This window comes from Podarcis pityusensis, assembly GCF_964106645.2.
Source record: "Podarcis pityusensis genome assembly, chromosome: 2".
NCBI classification, from domain to species: Eukaryota; Metazoa; Chordata; class Lepidosauria; order Squamata; family Lacertidae; genus Podarcis; species Podarcis pityusensis.
In genome coordinates, this window is record NC_138029.1 from 127303483 (window position 1) to 127323651 (window position 20169).

Sequence of the window (20169 nt, forward strand, 5' to 3'; positions counted from 1 at the left end):
TAGGGGGAAGAGGTTTTAAGTCCTTACGCTCGAAATGTTAAGTAAATAATAAACCAGAAATACAGGCTTGCAACTGTATCTTATTTTTCCTTCTTTTAATAATTTCAATGGGGGGGGGGTTGACCCAAAAAAAAAAAAAAAATTGCACCAAGTGCCACCTGGCCTTAGTACACCACTGCCCTAGGATCCCTTGCAACTCCTCAGTTCTATGATTCTATGACAGAGAGAGGATATGGGAGAATGTATGAGATCTTAAAACACAAGAGTTCTAATTCCTGGAGGAGACTGCTATTGATGGCTAATAGCCAGTTGGAGGTGGCAACGCGTCTGAATATCAGTTGCTGGAAACCCAGGGACAGGACAGAAGAAGAAGAGAAGAAGAGGAGTTTGGATTTGATACCCCGCCTTTCACTCCCCTTCAGGAGTCTCAAAGCGGCTAACATTCTCCTTTCCCTTCCTGCCCCACAACAAACACTCTGTGAGGTGAGTGGGGCTGAGAGACTTCAAAGAAGTGTGACTGGCCCAAGGTCACCCAGCAGCTGCATGTGGAGGAGCGGAGACGCGAACCCGGGTTCTGGTGCTCATGTTCAGCTGACTAGGTCTCCCATCATCTCCTGGTCTATTCATATAGCCCCTCGCTCTTGAGCTCGGATCCTGCTTTCCGGCTTCTTTCTGGGGGCACCTGGCCAGCCAGGGAGAGAACTGGAGGCTGAACAAGGTGGGCCATAAGAACGTGAAGTTCTTATAGGGCCACAGGGTAGGACACAGCCGTTGTGGCTGCACATCCTCTCCACGCTGCCGCTTGCCCCCCGCCCAGGAGGCAAAGGCCACAGCAGTTGGTTGTTTGCCCCTCCGGTTCCCCTGGCAAAACTCCTTCCCTGCTGAATGGCAACAAAGGGCAATGTGTGGAGAACCTGACTGCTGTTTGCTCTGATTCAGCTGTAAAGAGGGGAGAAGTGGGGGAGCCAAGTGTGGACGAGCCCCGAGTGCCTCACGCCAGCAGGATGTCCTCTGGGGAAAGATTATCTGCAAAAAGGATCCCACTTGTCTTCCACTGGGCGACCAGCAGATCCAAAGAGATCTCGGCAGCCGGAAGATATAAGATTGCACAGCAGGCTGGGCCTTGTCTGTTGACCTCTGCGATGTTCCTCTTCAAGGCTTGGCGCCAGGAAGGACGCTTCTCCCAAACCCCACTCGGTGGTGTCATTTACCTTCTGGAGATACTTGCAAAGGGGAGAGAAACAGCTGAACAACTCCTTCATCTCGCATTAGTTTATTTTAATGAGGCACAAAAATAAGGGCAAGATAGGGAGAGGAGGGAAAACACCAGATCAAGATACCAGAAAAGAATGAATCCTTCCTTGAGGAGGTTAAGGCATGATCCAGGCAACACAGCCAACTTATGACTGGGTTGCACTCTGACCTTGCATGTCCTGAAACACACCCCTTCCCTGCAGGTTGTTCCCCCTGGCAGAAGACATGCATTCATGCACACTGGATTTGGAGGGGTATCTGCACATTTCCTCCCTCTTCCCCCCATCACTCACTCCAGTCTCAGGAAGAGCAGGTGCTTTGCTCTGGTGAGGCATTTTAGAGGAGGCGGGTGGCCTGTTCAGTCTCTCTCCTCTGTTCCCCCAAAGTGGGGATCCATGGGTCCTGTGGGATAATGGTAGCCATGTTCAAATATATAAAAGGATGTCACATAGAGGAGGGAGAAACGCCATGGAAGGAATGAAGGAGGGAGAGGGTGACGAAGAAAGCATGTGAGGAAGCGGCACGGAGAAGGGGCACAGAAAAGGAAGGGCGGACTGAGGGAGAGGGAGGAGGAGCAAGAGGAAAACTCAGCAGCAGCCGGCAGCCAGCGTCACCCCCCCTTCCCAGCGCCACCCTTCTGAGGCAGGCAGGCGGGTGAGCCGACTCCCCCCGTTGATGGCACCCGGTGTGGGACAAGATTGTTCGTCCCTGAGGAAAAGAGCGCCGCCGGGTGAGGGAGAGGGAAAGAACATGCATTCTGGCAATCCATGCGGCGATTCCTGGACCGTCCGCAGGCCGGATCCAGAAGGCAATTGCGCCTGATCTGGCCCACAGGCCTTAGTTTGCCAACCCAGATGCTTGGAGATTCAGACCCCCATTAGAACAAGAGTAAACATGTTCTTCTGATTCAAAGGATTCTGCGGGAAGAAGAAACATGATCTGGATATTGAAGGAACTGCCTACAGGATTAAAGACTGTAGAGATCCAGCCAAGAACTATATCAGATCAAAACTCAAAATAGATGATTTTCTGCTAGATTTTCTACTACGAGGCAGCCTCTTCGTGTTGGTTAAAAGAATGGATATCGTTGGACAACACACTATTGCTGGATTCTCAGTGGAATCTCGGTTGTAGAATGCTTCAGAAGTTGAACGTTTGGGGCTTTCAAACGCCAAGAACCCAGAGGTGAATGCTTCCATTTTTGAACGCAATTTGTAAATAAAATTATATACAGTGGTGCCTCAGGTTAAGTACTTAATTCGTTCCGGAGGTCCGTTCTTAACCTGAAGCACCACTTTAGCTAATGGGGCCTCCTGCTGCTGCTCCGCCGCTGGAGCACGGTTTCTGTTCTCATCCTGAAGCAAAGTTCTTAACCTGAAGCACTATTTCTGGGTTAGCAGAGTCTGTAACCTGAAGCGTATGTAACCCGAGGTACCACTGTATTAATAAAATTATCTATATATAAAGCAATTGAAACACTTCCCACACTGTTGGGTTGAAATAAGCGACAGACGAATGGCAAGCTGTCATACGGGAGGCATCTCTTGAGCATGTCTCGGAGAGTCCCTTTTATTGAATATTACAGCATTTCCACATATGTGCTTGTTGCTGATTGGTTAACATGAATACAATGCAAGGGTTGAATATAGGTATTAATCATCAATAGATTAAAGAGTGGGAAAGGGAACACAAAATTGGACAGGCGTGAAACCTCCTTATTAAACTATTAACTAGTGATTGAGTATCAAGACTTAAACTATTACTAATGATTGATTTTGCATGACATGAAAGAACATAACAATCGCGTTCCGTAGATGTGGTCAAAAATGCGTCAAGAACAGGTCAGGGTACTGAACTCAATGTGAACTGATCAGAACATTCCCAGACCCATGCGTAGAGGCAAAAACATCCCAGCATCCATCCCAGCATCACACTCCTTCCATTCAAACCATTTAAGATTTTTCAGTTTGTGGATTGTAGGGTTTCAACTCTTAAAGCTTTTCCTCCTTGCGAGTCCATTGATGGTTTCTAAGAACATCAGGACTGAACCTCTATGTACGCTCCATATATGTAAGTGGTTTTCCCTTTTTGAGTTCGCTGATGTTTGCTAAGGTTTCCACTTCTATTGACGCTCTTTCCACACTCCATACATTTATTTGCTTGTCTCCGAGTGAGTCTGTTGATGTCGTCTAAGTTTCCTGTGTGTGAAATTAGGGTTCCACTCTGAAAGAAACTCTTTCAACTCTCCATACATTTAAATGGTTTCTCCCCTGTGTGAGTCCGTTGATGTCTTCTAGCATTTCTAACATTGATGAAGCCCTTTCCACACTCCTTACATTTAAATGGTTTCTCCCCTGTGTGAGTTTGATGATGGATACTAAGTGCTGTACCATCAATAAAGCTCTTTCCACATTCCATGCATTTAAATGGTTTCTCCCCTGTGTGAGTCCGTTGATGTCTTCTAACATTTCCAACATTGGTGAAGCCCTTTCCACACTCCTTACATTTAAATGGTTTCTCCCCTGTGTGAGTCCATTTATGTTCTCTAAGTGTTCCACTGCGACTGAAGCTCTTTCCGCACTCGGTGCATTTAAATGGTTTCTCCCCAGTGTGAGTTTGATAATGGGTTCTCAGCTCTCTCCTCTCAATAAAACTCTTTCCACATTCCATACATTTAAATGGTTTTTCCCCTGAGTGAGTCCATTGATGTCTTCTTACTGATCCACTAGAAGTGAAGCCCTTTCCACACTCCTTACATTCAAATGGTTTCTCCCCTGTGTGAGTCCGTTGATGGATTCTAAGTGTTCCACTACAAGTGAAGCTCTTTCCACACTCCATACATTCAAATGGTTTTTCCCCTGTGTGAGTTTGATGATGGATACTAAGTGCTGTACCATCAATAAAGCTCTTTCCACATTCCATGCATTTAAATGGTTTCTCCCCTGTGTGAGTCCGTTGATGTTTTCTAAATGTTCCACTATCGGTGAAGCTCTTTCCACAATCCATACATTTATATGGTTTTTCCCCTGTGTGAGTCCATTGATGTTTTCTCAGTGTTTCACTGTGTCTGAATCTCTTTCCACAATCCATACATTTATATGGTTTTTCCCCTGTGTGAGTTCGATGATGGATTCTAAGTTTTCTACTCTCAGTGAAGCTCTTATCACACAGCATACATTTAAATGGGTTTTCCCCAGTGTGAGTTTTATGATGAATATTCAGTCTTCTATTCGTACTGAAACTCTTTCCACACTCCAAACATTTAAATGGTTTCTCCCCTGTGTGAATCCGTTGATGGATTCCAAGTGCTGTACCATCAATAAAGCTCTTTCCACATTCCATACATTCAAATGGTTTCTCTCCTGTGTGAGTCCGTTGATGTTTTCTAAATGTTCCACTATCGGTGAAGCTCTTTCCACACTCCATACATTTATATGGTTTTTCCCCTGTGTGGGTTCGTTGATGGTTTTTAAGATGTCCAATCTGACTGAAGCTCTTTCCACACTCCTTACATTTATATGGTTTCTCCCCCGTGTGCGTGTGTTTATGTATACGAAGGTTTGAACTCCAACCAAAGCTTTTTCCACACTCCATGCATTTAAATGGTTTCTCTCCTGTGTGAGTCTGTTGATGTTTTCCAAGTGTTCCACTGTCAGCGAAACTCGTCCCACACTCCATACTTTCAAATTGTTTCTCCTCTCTCTTTTCACATTCCATGAATTTATATGGTTTCTTTGTTATTCCCATTGGACATGGCCCTCCAGAATTTTGACTGCCTTCTCCATTGTCTTCTTTCAACAGGGAGGAGCGGGGGGAAAGGAAACCTAGGAAGAGAACAAAGGAATATTACACACATCAATTAGCACCTGCTCTTATTTTGACGTCTCGTACATTCTTTCCTGTCCTCCATATGTTCCAAATTTTTAGGAAAGACAGATGAAATAATGTTAAATAATGGTAATGCACCATCAGTCTTTCCTAACCCTTAATTAAGCATTAATGAAGCAGCATTATCTTAGAATACGGTTGAACTGTGGGGTTTACATTTTATAAAAAGTGGTTTCTCACAGGAAAGGGAGCTGCTCTATGTTCCATGAACCTGGCCAATATTCATCAGGGTCCAAAGATCATCATGAAGTTCTTCATCCTCTGCAGTACTATCCTCCGCCCCCCCTTGGGCCACATTTCATCCCCTTCGACCTCTAGATCTTTATTCATCACCTGCACATTCCCTTTGGCCTCAGGAGGTCCATACTGACCATTTTGGGAGACCCATATGTAAGTCTAGTGACAAGGCTTGGTGCTTGTGGTCGGTTGAAGGAGTGCTCAGTTGGAGAATGTTCTTGGGGTTGGACCTCCATCTCTCAGCCTTGCATTCTTGAATGGAGAGCTGGAGATGCAGAAGGAAAGCAGCTGGAGCCTGACTGCTGGGAAGGCCAGATTGAGACACCAACCCCAATTATGATTTATAATAATTATATGCTGCCAGGTCTCGCATCCGCCTCCTGACACTGGCCTATCTTAGCGGAGATTCCCTGTCCAGGCCTCTCTCACTGTTCTTCCTCCTTTGCCCTGGGTAGCCAAGGGCTTCTAGATATTGTAGCTTTGACAATATTTCTTGGAGTTTTATGAAGAAGAATTTACAGGGGATGGGGGTAGGTCTGTTGATTTAAAGCAGAGTCTCGTGCCCAGCGGAAGGATGAGGAGTACGTGCTGCATACTCTATATTGCTTTATTTACAGTTCAAAGCTGGTATATTACAGAAAGACATCTTGCCTCTGCCGGAGCAGAAAATGCATCCTCTCTCCTCGACAGCTCGGAGAGAATCACACAGTGAAACTGCAAAGTACAGTGAAAAACAGGAAACCAGTGTACGTCACATCCAGTCTCCCTTTCCCGTGAGAAACTCCAACAGTACAGACTGTGGAATGTAAACACCTGTCTCGTGACAAGCCCTTTCGCTGCACAGTGAAGGAAAGCAGAAACCAACATCCTCCCCCTTTCTGTGAACATCACTGGGCAGCGTGTTCGTACAATATCAGTACAAACCCAACTTCTGCACATAGGTACAGTGTTGATCCCTCGATACAATCTTGGACAATACATCAGCAGGAATTTCATTACCTGGCATATAGGACACCGTTACGAGTCCCTTCTGAATACATTCCCTAGCATGCTGCAACTTTAATTGCAAGTGCTTCATGCTTTGCTTAAAACCTTCAGACTTCAGCAAAGCCAAACATGCTTTGTTGTCCTGGTAAACCTGGATTGGACATTTGACAGGAATTTTCATATCTTTGCACAATTGTACTAACCATTCACAATCCTTAAGTGAATAAGACAGTGCATTCAGTTCAGCTTCACAAGTACTTAAGCTAACTGTTGTTTGCTTCTTGCATGACCAATCAAACAAACCCTGATTGTACATGTAGCAAACTCCAGACGTACTTTTCCTGTCTGTAGTGTCACTTCCAAAACTTGCATCTGCAAATATCTCAAGACCACCAGACTTCTGATTGTTAAATCTCAGTCTGTAATGCATAGTGCCTTTCAAATACCGCGCTATGCGTTTCAGAGCTTTCCAATCCTTGACACTAGGATTGTTGACTTGTCTGCTTAGCAAATTACAGCTAACAGCAATGTCTGGTCTTGAACATCTGGCAATGAAGTTTAGCTTGCCTAGCACACTTCTGTACAGTGTAGTGTCAGAAAATGCTTCTTCAGTGTCATCTACCTGATAACCTGTTGTCATTGGTGTGTCTACAGGGTTAGCATCCATCAGATTTAGTTTGCTTAACACATCAGCAATTTTCCGTGACTGGTGTACTAGAATGTTACCATCTTGATCTCTCTCTATTTCCAGAGATAGGTAGTTGTTTACCTCACCAAGATCTTTCATGTCAAAGTGCTCTTTCAGTTGAGCTAGGGCATTATTGTACATTGCGACATCTTTCCAAAAGAATAATAAATCATCAACATAAAACAAACAGTACAGTTTCTTTTGCCCCTCCTCTTTGACAAATACACATGGATCAGCTTTCCCTTGCTGAAAACCTAGAGAAAACAATACTTCAGTGAGTTTTGTGTGCCAACACCGTGCACTTTGTTTGAGACCATAAAGGGATTTCTTCAGAGCACAAACAAATCCCTGTTTTACCTGTACGCCATCAGGTGGAAGCATATAAAGTGATTCATCTAGAGATCCGTACAGAAAAGCTGTATTAATATCATGGTGACTAATGTGTAGATTTTCCTCTGCAGCTAGCTTGAGCATAAGCCTAATGCTTTCATATCTCACTGTCGGTGAGTAGGTCTCGTGATAGTCTTCACCTGGTACCTGTGCAAAACCTCTGGCTACCAATCTGGCTTTGTGTCTGACTATCTTGCCATTTTGATCTGTCTTCGCTTTGAAGACCCATTTGCTTCCAAGCAGTTTCATTCCTGGAACTACTGGAACTAGCTCCCATGTTTTGTTCCTTTCTAAGGAATCAAGCTCAGCCTTCATGGCATTTAACCATGGCTCAGCTTCCTTTGAATCCAAACCCTGGATGTCTTGGAAACTTGAAGGTTCAAATACCTTCTTGGAGCTTTTAACAGCTGTTACTGCTATCGTAGCAAACTCATCAGCAAATCTCTTTGGAGGTCTGCCTTTTGTGGCTCTCTGTGACCTACGAATTAGCCTTAAGTCTTCAACACTCTCCTCTTCCTTCTTAGGAGAAAAACGACCTACTGTGAACAATGGTTCCTCCAATTCTTGATCAGAGCTTTCAGAGGGTCGCATAGAGGCTTTCGCACTCTTGAAATCCTCTGAATCACCCGATTCAGTTTCAGATTCAGACTCAGAACCTTCATCAGTGGGTTGTTGTGGTTGCTTTTGACTATCCTCAGTCTCATCACCGTCATCAGGATAACATTGGAAAATTCCCACATTCCCCCCCCACTTTGCATTGTACTCAACACTTCTCGTGAGCTTAATTGTCTTAGAGTCAGTCATCATTATTCTGTAAGACCCTTTCTGATAACCTAGAAAGATACCATGCAATCCACGCTTGTCTAACTTGGAGTTTTGTGGTGAGCGAACCCACATGTCAGAACCAAAAATCTTCATGTGTTTGATGTATGGCTTCTTGCCAAACATCTTCTCATAGGGGGTACAACCAATCGCTGAAGATAACCTGCGATTGTAACTGTAAACAAAACACGAGAGAGATTCGGCCCAATAACTCTCTGGAAGATTGGCATCATGCAGCAAGGTTTTTAACCCTTGAAGCAATGTCTGATTTGCCCGTTCCGCAAGTCCATTCTGCCATGGCGAGCGAGGACTAGACAAATCGTGTTGAATTCCTTTCTCAGTCAGAAAAGCTTCAAACTGCTGAGAAGTGAATTCCCCCCCGCGATCACTGAAAAGAGTCTTTATCTTCTTACCATGCACATTTTCCAACCAAGCACAGAATTCCTTGAACCTAGGAAAAGCCTCTGATTTGTGCTTGAGATTATACACATAAATATACCTGGAAAATGCATCAATGAGAACCATGAAGTACCTATTTCCACCCAAAGAGGGCGCTAGTGGTCCAACTAAATCAGCATGAACAACCTGGTATGGTTCTGTAGCTTGCCTACTAGACACCTTACCTTTCGCAGCCATTTTCACCTTGTTTGCTGCGCATGCTTTGCACTTCATGTGGTACCTGCAGGGTTTAATAGTCATACCTTCAACCAAGGCAGGCATTTTAGATACTGCCTCAAAATGCAAATGACCAAATTTTCGGTGAAAATCATGAATACATTCTGCATGCAAACTTTTGTTAGAACCTGCAATGCAACAAGTGTCATCTTGCACAACATCATCATAATACAAAACAAACAAACGATCAACATATTCAGCATGCAATACATAATCATTTTTCTTTGTGATGATGCACTTCTTGTTCTTGAATGACACGTCAATGTTCCGCTCATTCAGCTGTCCAACGCTGAGCAGATTATGTTTGGCGTCTGGCACGTAAAGCACATTCTGTATCGATAAGTCCAAACTGTGAAGAACAACAGTTCCGTAGCCTTTACTGGGAATAGTGTGGTCATCCGCCTGGTGAATCGCACCTTCCTGCGGTGTAAAAGACACAAACAGTCTCTTATCATTGCACATGTGGTGGGTTGCCGCTGAATCAACAACGAAGAAAGATCTAGACGTCTTCTGGACCTCTGCAACCTTTGGAGTGAAGCGTGAAACCATAGCCTTGTGCTGCGTTGTCCTAGACACCGGACCTTTGCCTTTGCCTCGGCCTTTTCGGCGCGATGAGCTTTCGCTGCGCTGTTCTGTCTTGGCCCTGGGATATCTGCATTCCCTCTTCATATGGCCTAGACGTCCACACGAGTAGCATTTCACTGCCTTCAAAGCTTTGGCGCCATCTGGTGGTTCCACTGCACTATGGGATGACGTCTGTGAAGACTCCCCCTTGCCCATGCAGCTAGCACCCCGGCGATCTGCTTCATTTAAAATCACGGCAGTTACATAGTCCACTGTTAGCTGAGCGGTTGGTTGCACAGCAATCTGGGTTGCAACAGACTCCCAACCTGAACCCAAAGATTGTAGTATCATGAAAGAATACACAGCCTCTGGAAAGTTGAGTCCTCTCTGTTGCAGCTCATGTCTCAGATTTTGCATCTCCATCAGATGTAAACGCACATCTCCACCTTCAGCAAGAGCCATATTATGCAGCTTGTTAAAGTAAAACATAGTGGACCCTGCTTCTGTCCTTAAGTGAGCTTCTCTCAAAGCGTCCCAAATTTCTCTGGTTGAGGTCTTATCACGCAATAGACAGAGCTCTTCTGGGGATACTATCAATGTAAGAGTTCCCCTTGCTTTGGAATCCTTAGCTTCCCATGCATCTGTAACTGGAACTGGGGGGGTTTCTGTAATCACCTCAAACAAACCCTCTTTCCGCAGAATTGCCTCTGCATACAGAACCCAGTCCGCGTAATTTTTCTTGTTGAGCTTAGGAATCCCACAAGCATCCTGAAGGGCCATCATGACTCTGGCATTAGCCTTCAGCGTCATATATGCTGCTTTAAATCTTGCTGCGTCACTGCTGCAGCTGCCTTATTCCAAAAGCGCACTTAAAAGTTACTTTCGATTTCCCCAGCATAGTAACTTGTGCCTGGGAGCCTTTTGCCTATTCCCGGCAAAACGGCTTTAAAAGATCAAAGTCCAGCCATAAAGCCATTAACTAGAAGCTGGCAGGCTGCCCGGAGCAGTAGCACATACCTCATCAATCACTTTTACGCGCAGAGCAGATTCCGATCCGACCTGTCCCTCTGCATTCCGATCCTTTGCCGGCACTCCGATTCGACCTCTGGAGCCCATAACCACGTGTTGATTTAAAGCAGAGTCTCGTGCCCAGCGGAAGGATGAGGAGTACGTGCTGCATACTCTATATTGCTTTATTTACAGTTCAAAGCTGGTATATTACAGAAAGACATCTTGCCTCTGCCGGAGCAGAAAATGCATCCTCTCTCCTCGACAGCTCGGAGAGAATCACACAGTGAAACTGCAAAGTACAGTGAAAAACAGGAAACCAGTGTACGTCACATCCAGTCTCCCTTTCCCGTGAGAAACTCCAACAGTACAGACTGTGGAATGTAAACACCTGTCTCGTGACAAGCCCTTTCGCTGCACAGTGAAGGAAAGCAGAAACCAACAAGGTCAAGGGTTTGAAAATGGTATAGGTGCAATTTATTCAGAACAAAAGGCAAAATTAATTGTGAACAATGTAGTGACAGAAGAGTTTAAGATTGAGAAAGGGACACGGCAAGGCTGCCCAATTTCTCCATTGCTCTTTATATCGGTCCTTGAGGTTTTGTTAAACATGATAAGAAAGGTCCAAGAGGTTAAAGGTATACAAGTGGGAGCTAAACAGTACAAACTGAAAGCATTTGCTGATGATTTAGTATTGACCTTACAGGAGCCAGAATCTAGTACTAAAAGGGTGTTGGAACTGATTCAAGAATTTGGACAGGTAGCAGGTTTTAAGCTGAATAAGACAAAAACCAAGCTTTTAGAGAAAAACTTAACTGTGAATGAGAGAGAGAAGTTTCAGGAGGAGACAGGACTAACACTGGTTAAGAAAGTGAAATATTTAGGGGTTAACATGACTGCCAAAAATGTGAATTTATTTAAGGATAATTATGAAAAATGTTGGATTGAAGTGAAAAAGGATTTAGAAATATGGACAAATTTGAAGTTATCATTGTTAGGCCGAATTGCTGTGATAAAAATGAATGTGCTGCCAGGGATGTTGTTTTTGTTTCAAACATTACAAATTTTGGATAAGATGGATTGTTTCAAGAAGTGGCAGAAAGATATTTCCAGATTTGTTTGGCAGGGCAAGAAGCCTCGAATAAAATTTAAGATATTAACTGATGCTAAAGAAAGAGGTGGATTTGCCCTGCCAGACCTTAAACTTTATTATGAATCAGCTGCTTTTTGCTGGCTGAGAGAATGGCTGCTTCTTGAAAACACTGACGTGTTGGATCTAGGTTTCAATAATGCATTTGGTTGGCATGCATATTTGTGGTACGATAAGGTAAAAGTACATAAAGCGATTAAAAATCATATTGTTAGAAAAGCATTGTTTAATGTTTGGACAAGATATAAAGATTTGCTAGAAAAGAAAACCCCAAGATGTCACCAATGGAAGCGAAGGCACAGAAAAAACTCAATATGGAGGCCAAATGGCCGAAATATTGGGAACTTCTGGAACAAGATGGAGACAGAATAAAATTGCAGAGCTTTGAAAAATTGAAAAATAAAGTGCGAGATTGGCTCCATTATTATCAAATAATGGAGGCATACAATTTGGACAAAAAAGTTGGTTTCCAGGTGGAAAAATCAAAATTGGAAACAGAATTGTTAGATCCAAAAATTAAGAATTTGTCAAGAATGTATAACTTGCTGTTGAAATGGAACACTCAGGATGAAACGGTGAAATCAGCTATGATTAAATGGGCACAAGATGTTGGACATAACATAATGATGGGTGACTGGGAACAGTTATGGACCACAGGTATGAAATTCACGGCATTTAATGCCCTAAGAGAAAATTTAATGAAAATGATTTATAGGTGGTACATGACACCAGTCAAGCTTGCAAAAATTTATCATTTGCCCGACAATAAATGTTGGAAATGTAATGAGACTGAAGGTATATTCTTTCACCTTTGGTGGACATGCCCACCATGGAAAAAGTTTAAAGACTATTTACAGAAATACTGTAAAATTAATGAATGTTAGAAAAATGTTGGAATGAAGTTATATGGCTTTAGTAGAAATGTTATAAGGAATTAAGTATAAATAAATAGAGTATTAAAGGGAAAAAAATAAGGTTAGAATGTGTTAAGATAATTATAGGATAGAAAACAGAAGAAGATGGAAAGGAATTGCTGAAACAATTAACAGAAGTGGAATACAAAAAAGGAGGAGTGAGGAGGTCGGGGAAATAAGTGAATGAAAGATGGGATAATGAAATTGTTTGATTTGTTTGATTGTTTTTGTTTTGTTTTGCTAGTTTAATGTGTCAATGTTATGTAGTGTTTTTGTATTGTATTGTTTTTGTAGTGTTTAAATTGTTGGAAAAGTAATAAATATAAAATAATTATATGCCGCCAGGTCTCGCACCTGCCTCCTGACACTGGCTTTTCTTAGCGGAGATTCCCTGTCCAGGCCTCTCTCACTGTTCTTCCTCCTTTGCCCTGGGTGGCCAAGGGCTTCTAGATATTGTAGCTCTGCTCCAACTGGGATTCATTTATTAAATTGTTATACCTCTCTTCATATGAAGATCACAAGATAAAAATATGTGTGACACTGAAAAAGATGAGTATTAAAGGTGAATAACACTGAGTGTGGAAAAGAATAGAAAGAAGATGAAACCAGTGGTGTGTCCACCTGAATGTAACATAATAATAATAATAATAACAATAATAATAATAATAACAACAATGATGTGTAAAGAAGAAACCAATTTTCAAAACAGTTTCATATTCCCTGGCTGTATTTCTCAGCCACGATTGTGACTCAGAATCTTAGCCACACTTTTTTCTAGAATATCAACTGGACATAGGAGCCAGAAAATCCCTGGGATTTCATCCAGACATTCCTTTAGTGTGGGCAGCAGCAGCGGAGAAAGGAAGGAAGCAACTTTGGAGACAAACCATTTCCTTCAGAAGGTCTTCCCCGGGGGGCAGCAGGCTTGATATACTGCTCAGTGGGGACACCTTGGCTTTATATTGTTAGGGTCTGGATACCAATCACAATCCCTCAGAAATGTCTCAAGAACCCTTAAGATCCAGTTCCACCAACTCCCAAGTAACACTGAGCCCTAGAGGAACCGTCTGTGCTGAGAGGAGGCACCTCTGGCCCTCCAGATGTGGTTGGACTCAAAGTACCACCTGCCCAAGCAAGGATGGCCCATGGCCAGGGAGGATGGGAGTCTTATCTGGTGGGACAAACTTTCCCCTTCTTCCCCCTCCCCTGAAAACGCTGAATATCTGTATTTCGTTTCCTCCTTCCTCCGTGATCTCCAACATCTTCCTGATACAGTCCAACCAACTGCACACATTCCCAAATCATCTTGCACCACTGACTTCCCGCGGCGGCTGCATTGTGTCTAGGACACTGGCAATGGAACACCACCTTCCACTGGATGAGAGGATAGAGGGTTAAATCAGGGCTGGCCAACTGGGACTCAGCTCCGTCCCCTCCTTGCCCCTCCCTGCATCTCCTGCCTGAGGGGGCTGCCTCAGTTTCCCTAGTGGGGGAGCAGGACCCGAGAACAGCCTTCTCTCTTCCCCCCAAAATACAGGAAACACGACAAAGAAGGCCTTGGAGTGTCACCGTGGAACATAACAACAACAACAACAACAGGTTGTAAGTCACTTTGGGCTGCCCTGGGCAAGAGAAAGCAACTAATAGATTAAATAAATAAATAAAAATAACAATACAGTGGTGCCTCGCAAGACGAAAAGAATCCGTTCTGTGATTCTCTTCATCTAGCGGTTTTTTCGTCTTGCGAAGCAAGCCCATTGAAGGATTAGTGGATTAGTGCTATTAGTGGCTTATCTGCTGATCGGATCAGCTGATAAGCGGCTTAGCGGCTTAGAAAAAGGGGGGGGGAGGAGAAAAAAAACCAGCAGGAACTCGCAAGACATTGTCGTCTTGCGAAGCAAGCTCATAGGAAATTCGTTTTGCGAAGCACCTCCAAAACGGAAAATTCTTTCGTCTAGCGAGTTTTCCGTCCTGCGAGGCATTCGTCTTGCGGGGCACCACTGTAACTGAAACTGCAGTACAGTGGTACCTCGGGTTAAGTATTCAATTTGTTCCGGTGGTTAAGAAAGTGTTCTTAACATAATGGGGCCTCCTGCTGCTGCTGCGCCGCTGGACCACAATTTCTGTTCTCATCCTGGGTTAGCGGAGTCTGTAACCTGAAGCGTATGTACAAGAGAAACAGCCATTTTAGATCTGGTCCTAACCAATATTGATGACCTGGTTAGTGGGAATAAAAAAATTCCTTCCAGTAGCACCTTAAAGACCAACTGAGTTAGTTCTTGGTATGAGCTTTCGTTTTTATTTTGACTATGGCAGACCAACACGGCTACCTATCTGTAACTGGTTAGTGGGGTAGAAGTGGAAGGATCATTAGGCGCGAGTGATCATGCTCTTCTGAAGTTTACTATACAGCGGAAAGGAGCAGCCAAGCATACTAGGACTCAATTTCTTGACTTTAAGAAAGCCGACTTTCGTAAAGCCGACGGAGTCCTGGCTGTTTACTTCGTGAGCAACCACACACATTCCTCACAGTAAGTATACAAACCACATGTCTGAAAAATTACAGGAGAACCATCCTGAAATCATTTTAACTCTCCCAATGCCATAATAATAATAATAATAATAATAATAATAATAATAATAATTTATTATTTATACCCTGGCTATCTGGCTGAGTTTCCCCAGCCACTCTGGGGAATCAAGTGTTAAAAACAATACAGCATTAAATATTAACAACCTCCCTAAACAGGGCTGCCTTTAGATGTCTTTAAAAATAAGATAGCTGCTTATTTCCTTGACATCTGATGGGAGGGCATTCCACAGGGCAAGCGCCACTACCCAGAAGGCCCTCTGTCTGGTTCCCTGTAACCTCACTTCTCGCAGGGAGGGAAGCGCCAGAAGGCCCTCAGCGCTGGATTTCAGTGTCCAAGTTGAACGATGGAGGTGGAGACGCTCCTTCAGGTATACAGGACTGAGGCCGTTTAGGGCTTAAAAGGTCAGCACCAACACTTTGAATTGTGCTCAGAAATATACTCAAATATTCCTTTGCAGCAAGGGAGGCAAATGGAAGCCTTCCCATTGTCTTTGTGTTTACGAATACTGCCTTAAGGAGGGATGAACAGGGTGAGCCTGTGACCTGGATTCAGGAACTAAAGTATTTACCATCACAAAAGAATGGCCAGGCTGCCCAGGTAATGCAGTTAGTGACCATTAACAGGTATCCTTGAGGACAGGTTTTCTGCTGTAGACCGCCTCCTGTGATCTATTCCTGCTGTAGACAGTCTCCTTCTGTATATTTGGGGGGTGGTGGTCTTGGGTGGGCAATTTTAAAAGACTATATAAGGCCTTTCACACCTCCCTCCTGGTTGTGGTGAGGGGGGGACACTGTTGCAATAAAGTTGCAGGCTTACTAGCCGCTTTGCTTCTCCATATACTCTGGGTGGCCTGTTATTTTCTCCTACCTACTGTATTTTTCGCTCCATAAGGCACACCTGATCATAAGGCGCACCTAGTTTCTAGAGGGGGAATTCAAGAAAAAAAATATTATTTAAAGGGAGCGCTGAGCAGAGCTCCCCGGTGCCCTGCAGAGGCGTTGCGCCACTAAGGTAGAAGCTAAAACAGCTAGAGGGAGCGCTGCGCAGCGCTCTCTGTAGCTGTTCTGGCTTCTGGGGTAGCCCGCGAAGCCTCCTCAGGGCAGCAGCGAGCCTTCATCCCGGGCTTCCCCCGCCAGCCCTGACAAGCTCTGGGAGTATTCCCCACCTCCCGCAAAAGCCCACAGGAGCTGCGCACCCTTTAAGGAGCGCGCGGCTTCTGCGGGAGGTGGGGTAATTCTGTAAGATTATTTGGGCAAGTTTTTCTAATGAGAAGATATTGTCACAGATGCTTGTTTTTGCCATTCTCAAAAGTGTGAATTTGTGTCTGCAGAGATTACATGCCTTTTCTTCACAGGAAAAATGTTATAAAATAAACATACAGAGTTGAGGGGAAACCTTAATCCCATTGTTCCTTTGCAAATTTATACACACAGCTTGCAGGGCAGCAGTTGAAGAAGGAGCAAAAAGGGTTTTCTTGTGTGTGTGTGTGTTTCTTTGTGGCTGATTAGCTGTTCTCCCTGTGCAAAGGTCAGAGGGGGCAGGGTTTCTGTTGAGGCAGGTGATTAGCTGTGGGAGGAGCTTATCAGAGCTAGCAGGGCAGCGGCACGCGCCCGGAGGCGCGCACAGTTTAACCCATCTTTTAGATTTAGGGGAGCTAGTCTCAAACGTTTGTTGGGGGAGACCTAGGTTTTGGCTTGAGAGCAGTACATGTGAAAAGGATCTAGGAGTCTTGGTTGACCACAAACTTGACATGAGCCAACAGTGTGACGCGGCAGCTAAAAAAGCCAATGCAATTCTGGGCTGCATCAATAGGAGTATAGCATCTAGATCAAGGGAAGTAATAGTGCCACTGTATTCTGCTCTGGTCAGACCTCACCTGGAGTACTGTGTCCAGTTCTGGGCACCACAGTTCAAGAAGGACACTGGCAAACTGGAACGCGTCCAGAGGAGGGCAACCAAAGTGGTCAAAGGCCTGGAAACGATGCCTTATGAGGAACGGCTAAGGGAGCTGGGCATGTTTAGCCTGGAGAAGAGGAGGTTAAGGGGTGATACGATAGCCATGTTCAAATATATAAAAGGATGTCATATAGAGGAGGGAGAAAAGTTGTTTTCCGCTGCTCCAGAGAAGCGGACACGGAGCAATGGATCCAAACTACAAGAAAGAAAATTCCACCTAAACATTAGGAAGAACTTCCTGACAGTAAGAGCTGTTCGACAGTGGAATTTGCTGCCAAGGAGTGTGGTGGAGTCTCCTTCTTTGGAGGTCTTTAAGCAGAGGCTTGACAACCATATGTCAGGAGTGCTCTGATGGTGTTTCCTGCTTGGCAGGGGGTTGGACTCGATGGCCCTTGTGGTCTCTTCCAACTCTACGATTCTACAGAATCAACCCCTTAAAATTCTAAGTTCGAAGAGGTTCAATGAACACATGGTTTGCAGTCGAAGAGATCTGCAAAAGTAGCTAAGTGTGAAGCAGTAAAAATGAAAGTGCAACCTTGTGAGCAGAATACTCCACACATCTTGGGGTCTTTGTGTAATAATTGTGCAAGTCAGACTTGAGGCAAGCGCTGAAGGCTCTTCAGGGCTGGCAACCTCTTCCCAATCCCACTGGGTTCCAACAACTTCACTAACACTTAACTGTACGGAATAGGCACCTGAATGCAGAAGCCAATCCAAAGGGGTGGCTGGTAGTGGAGGTGGTGAAATGCTTAAGTTCTGAGTTTTTCATGTGAGCTAAAACTCAGTCTGCTTGGCTGTTTTTTATAAAAATAAAAATAAAAACCAACATGCTATAATATTATTGTTTTAGTTAAATAAATTGTTTAAGCTGTAATTAAGGAAATGATTATTTTTCTCCTTCCAATAAATTACACCAGAACTGTTGTCCAAATATAGACAGTTAACTTATTAAACCTCAGAATGATTTCATAATTATCTGTCTATGTATTTCTAACAGTGTAACCAAATCAGAAATTTTTGATTTAAACAGAATCATACTGACTAGTGATTTACCGTATATTGTGATTGAAATCAATTTGATTTATATCAAACCCACCCTGATTGCAATCTACCACAATGTCTGAAATAAGGATGGCACTATACAGAGGCGAACAGGACAATGTCCTGGCAGCTGCTACTACTTAGGGGTCTGAAAGGGATAAATGAAAATATTATCAATCCTCACACACTCAGTTTCATCAGCAGGGAAGCCAAGATGCATCCTAGCAGGACTTTTGGGTTTGCGCTAGGCTATAATTGGTGGTATTCAGGACAATCCAAAGTATGGCTAGGAGTCCTAGTGAATACAGATAATCTGGGACTGCCAGCAGGGAGACTGGGGAATAAGATGTGATGGAAGGGGAGGGGTCTCTGTCGAGGCTCCTCCCCCTTCCTTTAACCCTTCTCTGGACTCCCTCTCTCCCTTTCCCCATCCAGGCGCCCCACGACCCCAGGGAGAATGGGGGGCCTCAGCCCCACCCCCAGCCCTGCTTGGGGTCCTCATTCCCCTTCCCGCCAAGGCCTCCAGGGGGGGCAGGGCAGCTGAGCATCTCTCGGCCCCCCAGGAAAGAGAAAGGGGAGTCTGGCGGTGCTGCTGCTGCCCAGGAGATCTTGCAAGGCCAGCCCTGCAGGTGTTGGGTCCCCCCTTCCCCCCTGGGTCGGGGCCCCTGTCAACGGGCCCCAGGGAGGGCGCTTTCTTGGGGGGGGGGCTCTTTGTCCTCCCCCCTTATCCCCCCCTCTGTTTCCCCCCCTTCTCTCCCTCTTTACCTCTTGGTCCTCCGCCTCCCTGGCTCCGGATTAGTCCGCTTTCCTTGTCTGCAATAGAAAGGGCGGCGGCGACGGGGGGGGGGCTCTTCAGCGACGCCCCTCCTCCTGTCTGGCCACTTCCGGCGCGTTTCGCGGCGCCACTTCCGGCTCCTTTTCCGACGCGCTTGCCCCTAGAGCTACGTCCGCAGAGCAGCCCCTCCCTGTGTCCGGAGGGGAAGGAGACGGGGCGGCGCTGCCTCTGGCCTCCTGCTCTGGGGGCTCCATGGGGACCCGGCCCCCGCCCCCCAACTGGCGGCAGGGAGGGGGGGGGGAAGCTGGGCAAGTTTAGGCAGGGGGAGGATCTCCTTCTGGGCCTCCTTCTGCATGCCAAGCACTCAACCGGGGTCCTTCTGCATGCAGAGCAACGGCTGCATTGCTGAGCTACGCCCCCTAACAGCCGAGCCCAGCTTCAAACACCAGCCCCTCTCCCCCCATTGAAAAACCACCCACTGGATTCAGAGGTGTTCTTGAGTGTTGCCTTGTCACTCACATGCAACACCACAACAGTCCTGTGAGAGGAAGGGGGAGCATTTCTGCAGGCTGATGTCCATCCATCCAGCTGCCCAGGCCCCAGCACCTCCCCCTAACAGTGAAGGGTCCCAGTCTGGAAATCCCCCCTTCCTGCTGGAGATGAGGCAGTGAGGGATTCCAGACAGACAGAGGCGCCCTTGCTCTGGAATTCCCTTGCCAGCAGGGAGACTTCAAAGCCCCCCCCCCCCATGCCTCCCCCTTCCCTCATTTAGTAGGGAGACTTCTCATCTTGTGGTTTGGTCATTTCAAATCCAGTTTTTCTCTCTCTCCCTGCAATTTTAAGCAATTCTGGCTCTTAGGATCCCTGCCGGGTATTAAGTGTTGTTCTAACCTCCCTATTGCAGGTGGAAAGAGGAATGTGGGGCTTGCTTATAATATCTTAGGGTGGCAGGATTAAGATTTGGGACTGGGACTTTCAGATTCAGAGCCCCTCTTCGCATGAGATTTCTTCCAACTATTGGAGGAAAGTATGAGGTTTATGACAGAAATATGATTATTACGGGTGAATTTAGTAGGATCACAGGACTATGACAGAACACTGAGGGAAAGTGTCTCAAAAGAAGGCAAAATACCAAATACTTTTTTGGTATGGTTACAACAATGGATCTACTAGATCAGAGGCCAGCAGACTTTTTCAGCAGGGGGCCAGTCCACTGTCCCTCGGAC

At 45.2% G+C, this 20169-nt stretch overlaps 1 protein-coding gene across 1 annotated transcript; it reads right to left on the minus strand.

Moving 5' to 3' along the window:
- Positions 1–2778: 2778 nt before the first annotated feature.
- LOC308466009 (uncharacterized protein) lies at positions 2779–19062 on the minus strand. Its single transcript, XM_080986549.1, has 2 exons — positions 18934–19062; positions 2779–5078 (listed from the first exon to the last, which is right to left on the minus strand). Exon 2 carries the CDS (start codon positions 4999–5001, stop codon positions 3493–3495), a length of 1509 nt encoding a protein of 502 aa, XP_080842675.1. The 5' UTR covers positions 5002–5078; positions 18934–19062; the 3' UTR covers positions 2779–3492.
- Between the last annotated feature and the right edge of the window lie 1107 nt (positions 19063–20169).

Coding starts and splice junctions, on each gene's coding strand:
- LOC308466009 (XM_080986549.1), bottom strand. CDS start 5,001: ATGGGAATAACAAAGAAACCATATAAATTCATGGAATGTGAAAAGAGA.